Source organism: Pterocles gutturalis, unplaced genomic scaffold, assembly GCF_000699245.1.
Source record: "Pterocles gutturalis isolate BGI_N339 unplaced genomic scaffold, ASM69924v1 scaffold34971, whole genome shotgun sequence".
Lineage (NCBI taxonomy): Eukaryota > Metazoa > Chordata > Aves > Pterocliformes > Pteroclidae > Pterocles > Pterocles gutturalis.
Genome location: NW_010106843.1, coordinates 27161 through 40777, shown reverse-complemented (window position 1 = coordinate 40777; position 13617 = coordinate 27161). Strand labels below are relative to the sequence as shown.

The following is a 13617-nucleotide window of genomic DNA, read 5'->3' as shown; positions in this document are numbered from 1 at the left end:
TAACTTGACAAGCCCAGCTTCTAGAACAACTAATTTAACTTCCTCTACAGGAAATATGCTTATTTGAAGGCATCACTGGTATTTTCTGTGGAAAGAACACAAGATAACCAGAAAAGTATATCTGCAATGCCTACCATGATCGTATGCAATGATTCTTAAGAGAACCATACGCCAGTTTGGCACTGTAATTCAGGAAAGAAAACATTCACTTACCGCAGTGTGACTGGAAAACCTGTGGCTTGACTACCTGATTGCAGATATTGCACACTACAAGATAGAAATCATCATGAGCTGGATAATGGCCAAATAAGTGCATATCTGTGGGAAAGTTAAAAATATATACAAGAATTAGAAATTATGCTTTAAATATATATTAATAAAAAAATTGAAAATACTGCAGGGCCACTACTGTTATATTAATTTATACAAAGCAAATTTATACACTGCTCCATAAGAGCTTCTTACTACATTAAAGAGATTTTTATTTTTTTCCTCTTCGGGGTTTCAAGGTCCTGTACTAATACTGCAGTCTCATCCCTCAGACTGAGTCAGAACACAGGCAGCAGCACCTTTGTCTTAACACTCACTGCCAAGAAGTGGAATAAGCATTTCTGTACTGGTTAACTGCTGAAACAGTAGAAGAATATGTCTTTTAAAATCTCTGCCTAAAGATCCTTTTAGAAAACATGATGCACAGATTATGCTCCATGTTACAATATTCTAAACTTGACTATAGATTGCCAGAGAAAGTCTCCTGCTTAAAAGCTAGTTATAGTAACCAAGGTAAAGGATCCTACAGCTTAAAATGCAGTCAGGAATGTCATCCCTGTCTTCAACCAGATGTCATGACATGAAATTTCTGATTCTATGCAAACATCCCTCCCAGTTCAAACACCCTGCTGTTTTGTTTCCCCAGCAAAAACTCTGGGAAGAGACAATGAGGGTTAATGAGTATTTCTCAGTGACAGCACAAGGAATTTAATGAAATAAAAAGATGGGTACAGTCAGACGATGACAGGCTCTCGTCCCTCTCAGCTGAAACACATGCATTCTTACACCATTACAAACACAGAGTAAAAAGGGCTTAAATTACTACTGAAGGCCTCAGACCTCTAACACTACAAGTGAGGCAACTTGTTTCACTCTGCATTGCTATAAGAACAAGCACACACACTCATCCACCACAGCTCAGCTCAGAGGGCAGAAACTCCAGTCACTTTTACGCACTTTGGAGTGATCCCATCACCACGCCCAGTGTTGTTAACCAAGGTGCTGCTGCATTAGTAAGCCCCTGATGAGTATCGGCCGCACAGATCACACTACCCCTCCCTCAGAACAGGGCTGTAAAATCTTTATTTAAAGATGTCCTAAAATGGCATTCCAGTGTTATCCAGCAGCATCCGAAATCTATTACAGAACTTGCAAATGTGGCTTCTGACTCAGACTGAAATGTCAGCCTGGGGCCTTTTAAACAGGAGGAAAATGAGAAGACCCTCAGTGAAGACAAACACGCACAACAGCAGCCATCACTGATCCTACCAAATCCTACGTCTCTAATAAGTCACACTTTTCTTTAAAAATAGTGGTTTCTTTCAAAAAATTACTCAAGCAGGCACCTTATTTCATTAGTTCATTTTGGCCTCAAAACTATTTTTATAAGTAATTCTGCCCTGGCCTGTACCACTGTATAAATAACATCACTGTTTACGATGTCAGTACTTGGCATGATGAAGTGAAAAGTATCTTCAGTCCCCGAAAACCCCACAGAGGAACAGGGCACCCCTCTCACAATAATTTGGTAGATTTAGATCCAAACAGGCTTGTTCAAACATCCTTGGGCACAAAACAGCACCACTGACCCGCATAGTCTGATATGATGCGAATCATCCCTTTATCCCCTGAAAACTAAAAGCCTCTCTCCGTTACTGCTCATACTGGGCTACGAAATCCCGTTGAAAGGTTACCAATCATGACCCCTTTGCAGTGCTAGTCTTGGACTAACCAAGCCTTTAAATGCATTACAGAATGCAATCAACACATTCAGCTTACATTTAAAAGAACGGCAGTGGTGAGGTATAAACTCCTTCAGTAACTTCTTAGTACTGATGAAGCCAAAACTGCACAGTTAGATTACATCAAACACTCCCTACTAGTAAAAAAAACCAACCAAACAAATCCCAAAGCCGGCTTGTTTATGTCTGGACTGTTTATTTTTTTTCTTGTTCTATCGTGATAAGTCAGTGGTCTTAAAAAATCATTTTATGTTGGTAATTCTTAGCCAAGGATACTTTTGACCGGAGCCGAGCCTACAGATTTCCACTAACAGCATTGTAAACTCCACAGAAAGGAGTTATTTCTCACAGGTATAATTTGACACAGAGTCTCAGCTCAAAAACATGCATTTAATTATAGTTATGAAGTATTTCAAAAATGATTAAAACATCTCAACAACTTAAAACATTTTTTCTGTTGTTTGAATGGTCCAGTCACAATCTTGTTATGAAAACATACAGACTTTTCCCTTTACAAACACTAAAGTTACAATTTTTTTCCTTTTAAAATTCCTTAAGCCCATTTAACCTTCACAGCTCTGTATACTAGCCTTTGAAACATGCCCAGCTCTAAGGCGTATGAAGTCCGGCTGGGTCAGAGTCTGAGTTTTTATGAAATCTGGCTGCAGGGAGTAACTTATAAAAAACACATAAGGTATTAATACTGGAGAAATCTATCCAAAGACATAGACAAAATAAGAAATAAGGTTAGTTCACAGGATCACAGAATCATCTATGTGATTCACCGGATATTGTCAAGGAGACAGAGCAGTGAAAGAAGAGTTCTGGTACCTGCGAGCTCGCTGCACAACCCTGGCAAACAGCCTTGCATCTCATGGGTAAATAGCTCCATTTGAGTTTTTGTAATCCTGAGGTGGCAGAAGTTGAGATGCAAAGAAACTGCACAAAACTGCACCAAAATGCTGCTGTGAGAAACACAGCACCAAAATGATGCACAGACGCAGAATAAGTGACATCTTGAAGCAGCTACCTGTCAAAAGTCCACTTAAATTAATTCAAGAATCTCAAGGGCACAATATCACAGAGGTTGGAAATCAGAAACAGGAATCACTTTACACAAACAAATTGTTATTACTGAATCAATATAGCTAAAAAACTGACATTAAATAGTATATTTCAGGCTGTATTCCTTAAGCCTCACTATGCAGGAGTTTGTAAGAGACGAAAATTCATCAGCAGGTTCAACTAACTCTATTAGTTCATCAGTGTTCACAAGATTGGCATAATCAGTTTTCATTATTAAACTCATGATTTGTAAGCACACACACGGTGTATATATAAATTACTTTTTAATTAAAACTGTACAAAGCATTAATATTGTCTCACCAGAAGTTCCAACAGGGGACTCACTTTACTAGGCGTGATAATATTACAAATGCAATCCAGATCAGAGAATTTACAATGAAGAAAGCAAGGAAAGTTTGAAACGAAAAAGAAAGAAACTATAAACAACTATATATCAGCCTATATACAAATTTTCTTGTTTTTAATGAGAATTGCTCAATGCTACCATGTCCTACTCAAAGCGACCAGAGGACTGAACTGTTATTCTGGACACAGGTATTGTTCTTAGATCAAATTACAGCTGTTTGACAATCTAGACCTCGTACATGTATCAAAAAAGACAATGGCCTCTCCAAACAAAAAATTATCTTCTAAACGCAACAATCACACCTCCCTGCCTGGTTAGTCAGAAGCTATGGTGATAAGCTTTTCAGGGAAGGTTAATTCTGGAGAAGGAAACAGCTCTCTCCAAAGTTAGCTCAGGAAAGACGACTCATTGAAAAAAGATCAGACCATTGAAAAAGACAGGAGATAACTGGTGAATAAGGTGAGTGACTACCAAATAGCACTGCAATAATTATCAAAGTACAAAAAGAACAGGGAGGGACAGAAGAATGACTGCAAAGTGTATTTACTTTCTACCAAAACTTGGGAAACAAAGTGACCAAGGTCTGCACAACTCTACCCCAGACCAGCATCTTGATCTCCATGAGAGCCTGTGACCTGCTTGTTCCCTGTGTGCAAATACAGACAGAAGGAGCTGCCCAACCCTTCTGGTAAGTAAAAGCAGTCCACAGTCCCCATCACAGTACCTCATTTTACTGGAAGATGCTTTCAGTACATTCGAAGTAGACTCCTGATGGCAAGAAAGAACAGATAACTTATTTTCCAGCACCCCCATGCTTTGCAGAAGCACTATCTGTACATATCCCACTCCTTGCAGTACTGAATCACTGTCCCCTCAAAATGAAATCTTTTGGCCAGACACATCTGTTGGATACCGTGCACCGACAAAAGCCCTGCTTGAAAATGAGCTATTAGAGTAACAGGATGCGAGTGTCCCATATCATGTGAAAAATATGCAAGATAGGTGGAAATCAGAGACTGTGAATGCCGACTGTAGGAAATATGACTTTTCTAGATTAAAATCTTAAACTAAATATTACTTTGTGTATACTTTGCTATGGTGCTTGGAAAATAAAGATAACTTCTGCTTACAGCTTTTATATTACTAACAAATAAATATTTATTTGCAAATAAAAAGACAGCTGTAGCCACATGACATAGTTTTTTAAAGACATCGGCTTGCTAAAATGTGCATTAAAAAAACAAATACCATAGAAACAAAAGAAAATGTTGCTTCTGCAAATTGTGGCACAAACACAGAAATGCAGGTGTCATATATAACTCCAATAACACACACAAAGGAATTAGTTTTAGGAACAATCAAAGCCAGATGACTTACATGAATAATTTAATAATAATAATTTAAATCCAACCGTACAATAAAACACAAGTTAGAAATAATCTAAAACATACTTCCACTGCAAAATTAAGATTGTTGAACCCCACAATATTGAGTGGGAAATTAAATTTTTGATTATGATCTTTTGCTATAAATTATACACACTTTAAACATTCTCTTATGTATCAGTCACTCCACTAAATATACACACAAAGTCTGCTTTGACAAATATTAGCGATATTTATCTGTAAGAGAGAGAAGACACACTGGTTTAAAAAAAAAAAAAAAGAAAAGCTAAAAAAAAAAAAAAAAAAGGCAATGGCAAAAATGCCAATGGACAAAACCAAATACTTGTTGTTTCTCCAGCTCCTGGATATACAGCTTTTTAAATTCTGTGTCTAGAAATGTGCTCAATATTTAGCTCTTGTTCCACGGAAGTGACAAATCCATCCTTCACTGAGAAATGGAGGAATGCACAAAATCTTTCAGTGCATTAGATTACTTTTACATTTGAGATTACTTAAAAAACTAAGTAATTTGAATGGTGAATTGAAATTTGAAACTGAAACAATAAAAAGACATCTTCAGGGTATTACTCAGACAGCAGTTGAACATGCTTGCAAAGACAGGATAGTCTTACCTTAGAAATAAATGTCACACTCTCTCCATTTAACATCCGCTTTACTCTCCCCCAAGTATGTTTTTCCTTTAGTTTTCTTTTTTTATGGAAAAAACAGTAAGTTGCTTCAGTAATTAGTTAGCCAGTATAAATTGCATTTTACCCCTGAAAATGCCAGTCACAGTTGTGATTAATCACAATAATTTAAGCTGAAAGAGATCACTGTATGTCATTTACTCCAAGCCCCTGCTCAAATCATGGCTAACTTCAGGGTCAGAACCACAAAGTAAAGCTCAAGCTCATTTCTTTTCTAATGGAAAAATGCAGGTGGCTGCTGAAGCAATCAGGAAAAAGTAAAATTAAAATATTCAGGACAGAACTAACATAGAGCCAAACACAATTATCAGAAGTCCTGACTGATGTCCTTTGAGTGTTAATACTAGGAACCTTGTACACCGTAATACAGAATACAAGATTCTGCATGCTAAAAAATCAGGTAATTAATGAGAAGAAAACAGAAATACTGAACTTTTCAACAACAGCATTAATAAATGAAACACGGCATTGACAGAGACAAAAAAAAAAAAAGCAGGGAAAATTCAAGAAACAGACTTAGCAAGAGTCAGTGTGGCAAGGAGTCAAGGTGATGACACCTTTAAACCAGACCAGTAACTTCGAATGGTATGCTGCCTCCCAGGTTAGCGCAATCATGAGGATGCTGGCAATCCTAAAGAATGTTCTGAAATTTTCATTAATTATAGTTTATACAGGAAATACTACCCCCAATGACTTGGAAAGGCATTTTGAAACTGTATTGAAGATGGAAGTGGTGACTTCCATTCCCAAAGACCCGTAACAAAAGAAAAAAAAAAAGTTTATAATTGGGAATTAGTGATCTAAACAAATATTATGCATTAACAGTATTTGCATCCCTTTCGTAACAACAATCTTCTTGGAAGGGTTATAAAGTAAGCTATGCATCACTGACATTATTTTGCATAAGACCCTATATATCAAGAAAAATAAAAAAGAAACAAACATGGGAAAATGTGACAAAGCTTTTCTTCTACAATTCTGAAGACTTTTTAAAAATTTAATTAGGCTCTTTGCCATCCCAGTCTAAAATAATTTGGCAACACAGGATCAGAATTGCTACCAGATTAACACATCACAAGAATACTGGAAGAGAAAACCCAAAACTCACAGGTCTACAAAGTACGCTGCATAGCTATGACACCAAGAAATCTCAGCTTTTCACATCTTAAAATATCTAGAGGATAAGACAGTAGCTAATATAAGTCTTTCCTCCTTGAATAACCTACTTCTTAAAACTTGTTTATATGGAGGCACACAGCCCCTTACCTCCTGGAGTAGGCAGAAGACAGCTCATCTGCTTATGGAGTCTTTATCTCACTCTCTGTACACAACTCAGATTTAAGTACAGCCTCCAACACTACATAATGAGGAAAGTGCTCTGTTACTCTTTTGTGTTTGCAAAGGCATTTAATTTCTTCTGTAACAATCTTCTTTCTCTAACACTGTACAGCACCCCAAATGAACGTTGTTTTGCATTTTCTGTTTCAATACTAAGTCAGCCTGCAGTTCCACAAGAATTTAAACCAATAACGTTAGGTACTTGTATGGTCCTTTTCGCCTCCAAGCTTCATATTCCTGCCTCTCCCTTGTGCTTCTACCACCTATTAACTGATTACACAAGGAGTCAAATTCAAGACAACTCTGAACCAAGAGCAAAGTAACAAGAGGAAGGAAAAAACAAAACAGGAGAAGGTTTTCCAACAGTTCAGTTCCATGAGCTGCCCCACTGCAGAACTTGATGAGTGCTACAGCTAGTGTAAGGGAGGTAAAGGAAACACAGAGCCCAGAACTGGAGAGCAGGAGAAACAAGAAACCAAGACCAGTTAAAACTACAGTGGAGCAGCAGTGTCTCTCCAGCTCGCACTGAAATCTGTCACACAAGTATCTGTGCAATATTAACAGAAGACACTTGTCTCCAAAAGAAGATTTGTAAAAATAAAGCTACTCATCTCTCAGTTAAAGATAGCAGTAAACAAATTTATTAACTTCTACTGTATAAAAACATTCAGAAGCGTATCATCTCCTTTTACGTAATTCTTTATGTTTCTACCACTTCACTTTAAAACCACTTCACTTTCACCACTAATCTTTAAAACCAAGTTCCCACTTCACCATATATCTTTTCAGTTATTCTGTGCAATGCAACCAGACAGGTTAACTTTTACCTTTTCAGTTTCTGAACACACCGGCTTTCCTGCCTGTCCTTCAGTTAAAGAGCCTCCTCATTTCTGGATGTGAAGGGTGTAGGTAATTCTGCTAAGAAACCAGCACTTTAAGAGAGGGACACGTACCACTGAGATCTGTTTGGATGGTTAGGAGAATTTTGGTTAAAGCTTTCTTTCTAATTTTTTGCCATCAGAGTTTAAACTACAAAGCAAACACAAACTTTACAGCTGCTAAAATATATTAAAAAAGTTTAGTGAGCATTTGCATTTGGCCACTGCAGCCCAGGGCTGGAGTGACAGGGGACGGTCCTGGAAAGGACCAGCAAGAGCCAAAGACAGACCATTCACCGCCCTGGCCACCCTCTGCTCCGGCCCTTCTCTCACAAGTCCACATGGAAGACTGTGGAAAGTGGAACAAGGCTGAAAGGCAAGGCAAAATACAGTTTAGCAGGGTGACAGGCAATGAAACCCATGCTTGTAATTGAAATGGATTTCATTCAATTAAACAACATTTAGTTTTAAGTAGGTAAGTGTAATCATAACACAGGAACATGAGGCAACTGTAACAACTCTGGTAACATCAAACTATTGCCTACAAAATTTAACTGTTCTTACATTTGTCTTTAATTATTAGATTACACTTCAGGGAAGTTATCTCAAGGAGCATTTGCCTCATGAACCCAGATTCCGAGCTGCCTCCCATTTTACACATAACAACATATTCTAGGAACTAGAGCAACTGCTTGCGAAGTCTACTATTATAAAATTGCACAAAGTCAATACCTGGAAGAAAATCCTGGTATGCAGTAAAATAGATACCAGTTAAGCATATTAAGGTCCAAAGACAGAAACAAAAGAAAAAAAAAACAAACCCAACCTTCCACACATCAGTTAAATAACTTGCTTCAAAAATCAAAGTGAGCAAAATACACGGAAAAAAACACGCTTTCATGTGTTTAAAAGCAAGCTAGAAGAGTCACCTAAATGTAGACAGTATCTTAAATTAGACCAACAGGTAAACAGTTAGATCTGTCTTTTGGACTTTAAGAAGATGTGTGTCCCAAAATGTCTCTATTTTCCCTACCAGCTACATTAAGTCTAATTAAAGGTATAACCTCTAGCCACAAATTTCATTCTTTCCTATGTCTGGAGATCTTCAGGACAGCAACACAGCAAAAATTAAATTATGGAGGGCAAGGAAATGTTAAAAGATATATTAGTTATACATATCCAGACTATGCACTCTGTATCCAGCAGCAGAAGTGACATCCCATTTGTAGAACATAAAGCATAACCAGCCCCAGACTCCTGGAGACTCTATGGAGAGCATGGCAAAGAAGTCCTGATCAGGAGACTTTCTTACACTACAGAAACAGTAGATTTCTCTTAGATGCTCTAGTTATATCACTATCAAAAACCTTGGAGAGTAAGCATGGCTGCACACAGGTGTGCATATAAAGGACAGAGAATGCGCAGGAGGATTATCAGTCTCTGCATTAGACTTCTGATTTCTCCACTTCCCACAGGCAGGCACAAGGGGAGGAATAGCAGCAGGAAGCCATCCTCATTCCCCTCATAATTCAAAGTGAACGTCAAGCACCTTGACTAGAGAGTCTCCGTGAACCACTATATAGCAACAGAACAAGTCTTTCTTCCTTGAACATGCATCAAGAGAGTCTTGCTGCAAATGAGACTTGTCAGCAGAAGTAGTATCCTTCATGGATGACGGGACTAAATTTCAGCTCAGACTGATGTACGGCTCTCCTGAATTAGATGTTTGACCTCTAGCAACAGTTAGAGGGTTGCACTACATACATACTTTCTGAGACACTTCTACAGCAGGTGGACTGTGCCAGCTTCTTTGCTGGGAGAGCACACCTTGACACAGGAAGAGATGTCAGGTCTGCAAGTTAACTACAGTAGCTCACAGAAGTACTCAGGGTTTCAGCTTCTGATTTGCTGCCGTAAGACAGTTCAGCTTTCTGATGCCTAGCCAAATACACTAAAGAGGCAAGGATACATTAACATACTGGCCCTGAAGAAGCAGTAAGGTGAAGATCTGGAGATATCAAATATTGGTTGAAATATATGGGGTCTTTTTAATTTTTTCCTCAGTATTTCTTGCATTTCTAAGCTACAGAAGTACTCAGGCTATACAGAGGGTACCTGGGACCCCTTTTCAGCTTTTACCTTTGGCATTACAACAGCTGATGATGGCTGTAGGGCAATAGCTTGGTATTGCTGTCCTTCATTAGTGGAGTGGGCAACCCTCATTGGAGCTTGAGATATTAACGGGTTTCAGAAAAGCATATTGGACTTCTGCAAGTCATTAGAGTCCTGGAAATTAGTCTGTCTAGAGCCAAAGGTGAAAATACAGTCTCAGTGACAATTAGGGAATCTTTTGCTGGAAAGATGGACCATTCAAATACTCCTATCACAGATCTAGCTTTCTGATAGTCTGTCACGAAGAGCTTTGCTAAGAACGCTAACAGGGAAGGAGACTTCTTCCCTTTTATCTGTCATGAAGACTGTTGTCTTTACACTTCTACAGCTGCACTGGCATCCATCCAAACACAGGTGATTTCCAAGACTGCCAAGACTGGCACCAATCCAGGAACAAGGCAAATGGCATTTGAGAGAGTGGGGGAAAAGGCTTTTCAGGTCCTTCAAAGCAAAACCTGCAAAATTTGAAGAGAGAGCTCTGCTTGACAGATGGTAAAACATACCTACTTTATGGTAAGAGAGAACAACAATTCTTTCAGGAAGTTGTCTATATACAAGGTATTGTGGTTTACTACAGAGCTTGCATCAATACAGGTTATAGACTAGTACCAGCAGACCTGGATCTGCATAAATCTTGCTCTCTGAAGGCAGATTTAGTTGGAAGAACACTGCTAACACTTGCACTCTGCGTAGCAGTCTGCCGCTTCTCTTCACGTCTGTGTTGTTACGAAGCTTCCCTGTCCCTTTTGTTATGAGAACGATATCTTCTTTCTTTCTTTCTGAGCTTCCTGGTCAGTACTTGGTTTGATCCCCTTTGGTGCTACACTTACACGAGCAGCAAAGCTTAGTCCAGAGGATGGTGATCAGATCACAGCAGTTGAAACAAAAGATAAAGAAAAAAGGTTGAGAATAGGCATGTTTAACTTCAGCTTAGTAGTAACATAAGATATTCATCAAGTACAATTTTGCTGTCATTACATGAAACTAGGGGAGACTTGCAACTGCTATCACACCCTCTGACCTTGTATATGTAAGACTTATCTTTCTAAGCCTGCTGGAAGAACCCGACACAGTTAAAAATACTTGGTCTCACATATTAGAATGGCATGCACTACTGCAGTGGGACCAGTAACAACACAGGATCATAGAATGGTTTGGGTTGAAAGGGACCTTTAAGGTCATCTAGCTCCAACCCCCCTGCTGCAGGCAGGAACACCTCCCACTAGACCAGGTTGCTCAAAGCCTCATCCAACCTGTCATTGAACACCTCCAGGGATGGGGCATCCACAGCTTCTTTGGGCAACCTGTACTTCTATCCGAACATCTACTCCAAGAACCCGTTCCATGTACAGAAGATACTCCCTCCCTACAGGACACCAATTAAGACTTTTTAAAAGAAATAAAAATGCAAGAATTTTCACTCTGGAGAAAATGCAGATCTTTGTCTACTCTAGAGCAAATTTTGCAAATAATCTTTTAGTGTTCAAATTTAGTCGACAATTGCTAGCCAACTACCTCAGAGAACAAAATGAGCTCTTATGATGTTCTTGGAAAAGCTGAGGAACAGCCAGTGTGACCAGAGAAATTTATTTAGTTCTTAGTTCACCATAAATGTCACTTCTGATTGTGGCTGGGTGAAGAGGTGGGAAGACAACATAAATTATTGTAAATTTGTCTTCTGTATCACAGTACAATAATTCTAAGGGTTCACTATAATCATTAAGTGTTTACTAATGATGTAGGTATGCTATTACTTGATTTCAAACCAGCAGGGTTTCTGCATGGACTTAGTGCAAAGACTTCAAGCTTTCCATTGTACAAGTCAAAACAAATATTTGAAATAAAAAGAATTTAATAACCCATCTGTATGCTACAAAACAGTACATCTATACTACAGATCATCTTTACAGTGGGTCAGGGTGAGTACTAAAGTGTTTTTTCCTTATTTTTCCCCATTCGCTAAAACCATAGCTTCAATGATCTTATATTAAGTGATCTGAAAAATAAAGTTTGACAGGAAAATCACTTCTCTGATCTTTATTGATTGTTTTTTTTTAAGGAAATGTTGAGTATAGCCATATTAGGGACTGAATGTGGAGCAAAAAAAAACCCAGAAATCTTTTAAATACAATTAATTTGTAACACTTTACTTTAGTAAGTCCATCATTTGCAGTGCTAGTAATGAAATACTACACGTATTGCAGGTTTTCTTCTTCCATTTTCTTGTCAATGCCCACTAACAAAAATATGTTATCTATGCAGTAACACAGTCCTCAGGAGAAAAATCCCACAACTGAAAACCCCTTCACTCCTATTTCTTCTGTGCAGACTGCCATGAAACAGCCTTTAATCCTCCAACTGGTGTTTTCTTCATACACACTCAGCAAGACACAACTGGCAATCACTTGCTAGCCTGTGAAGCTGTATTATCTTCTGCAGAAGAGCGACTCTGGTCTAAGGCAGTACAACTGCACCGAAGGAGAGCTGCCTTAATTTCTGGCTTCTGAACAACATTCTTGCATGACCCTGATTAGATTTTTCTGTGCCTCAGTATCCCATCTCTAAAATCAGGATAATATGCTCTTTGTCTGTGCTGCCTGTTTCGATTGCAGCCTTTCAGTATTCTCTTACTATTTGTCCACACACTGTGGCCACAATGGGGCCCTTCATTTTGGCTGGGACCTCACTGTGACTATGGAACAAGCAAATGAATAAGATAACTTTCAGTATGTTTTAGAAGCAGTGTGTGACAATTGGAATGGTATCACAAACACTTATTAAAGAAGTCTTAACAATGTTTAAAGGAGAATTTTCATATCCAAGTGGCATATATAGTTTCAGCAAATATTCTTCCTTGTTGACATTTTCAAATGAAATTTTTGTTATGCATTCTTTACAGAAATACTTCTTTTGAGTAAGAACATAAATTAAGGGTTAAAAAAAGTCCTATAAAAATTAAAGTTTCACAGCTTTCTAGCCCAGCTCTTTAATAACAAGACTATTATTATTATAATAATAAAAGTTTAATAATAAAGATAGCATCATCAGGAAAGTATTTCTCAGACAACGAGTATACTCTTCTAATTTTTCTAGCAGGGAAAATCATGAGTAAATGAGCAAAAAACTTCGAGAAGAATAAAATCCCTAATCTCACCTATATAATTTTACAAAATGCTAAGTATCTCATTGCTCGTCCATGTACAGGAAGAGTGGACCCATATGCTGTTCCCATTTCATCAAGTGTTGTTATGGGTGCTTTTACTGCTGTCAGAGTATCCATTATTGCTGAGACAAGTCAGTATTTCTTTATACTCCACAACTCAGCCATCAGAAAACTCACAGAAAACTCAAAGCTAGTTCCTCCTCTTCCAAACTATTCTGTACAGTTTTACTATTTCTTTATGACAAATAAAAAAAACCTGTGTTGTTTCAGCAGATCTAAGAAAAAGATGATATGTCCAGTGAAACTACAAGTTTGGTGGACACCATCTTTCACTACTAAGTTGCTACTTTAAAGCAAATTGCTAATGATTACTACTGTCCCTTAAATATTTGGTTACTGCTGTGAACCCAAATTTGTTAAGACTAAGTTTACCAGCAGACATAATCACAGCTAGATCCAGGACATCACTGGTACCCTGTAATAAAAAATTATCTAATCTTTAGGAAATCACATCATAAGATACTATGAGG

The 13617-nt window shown here is 38.1% G+C and overlaps 1 protein-coding gene across 1 annotated transcript in view; it reads right to left on the bottom strand.

Annotated features, from left to right (window-relative positions):
* Positions 1–213: 213 nt before the first annotated feature.
* The window catches only part of LOC104472308 (ataxin-7-like protein 1), a gene marked incomplete at both ends in the record, with an annotated part of 40300 nt that continues 26896 nt past the window's right edge, over positions 214–13617 (bottom strand). The window contains one exon of the mRNA XM_010087916.1: positions 214–318. Coding sequence (XP_010086218.1) covers positions 214–318 — 105 coding nt within the window. The remainder of the gene's footprint in view (positions 319–13617) is intronic.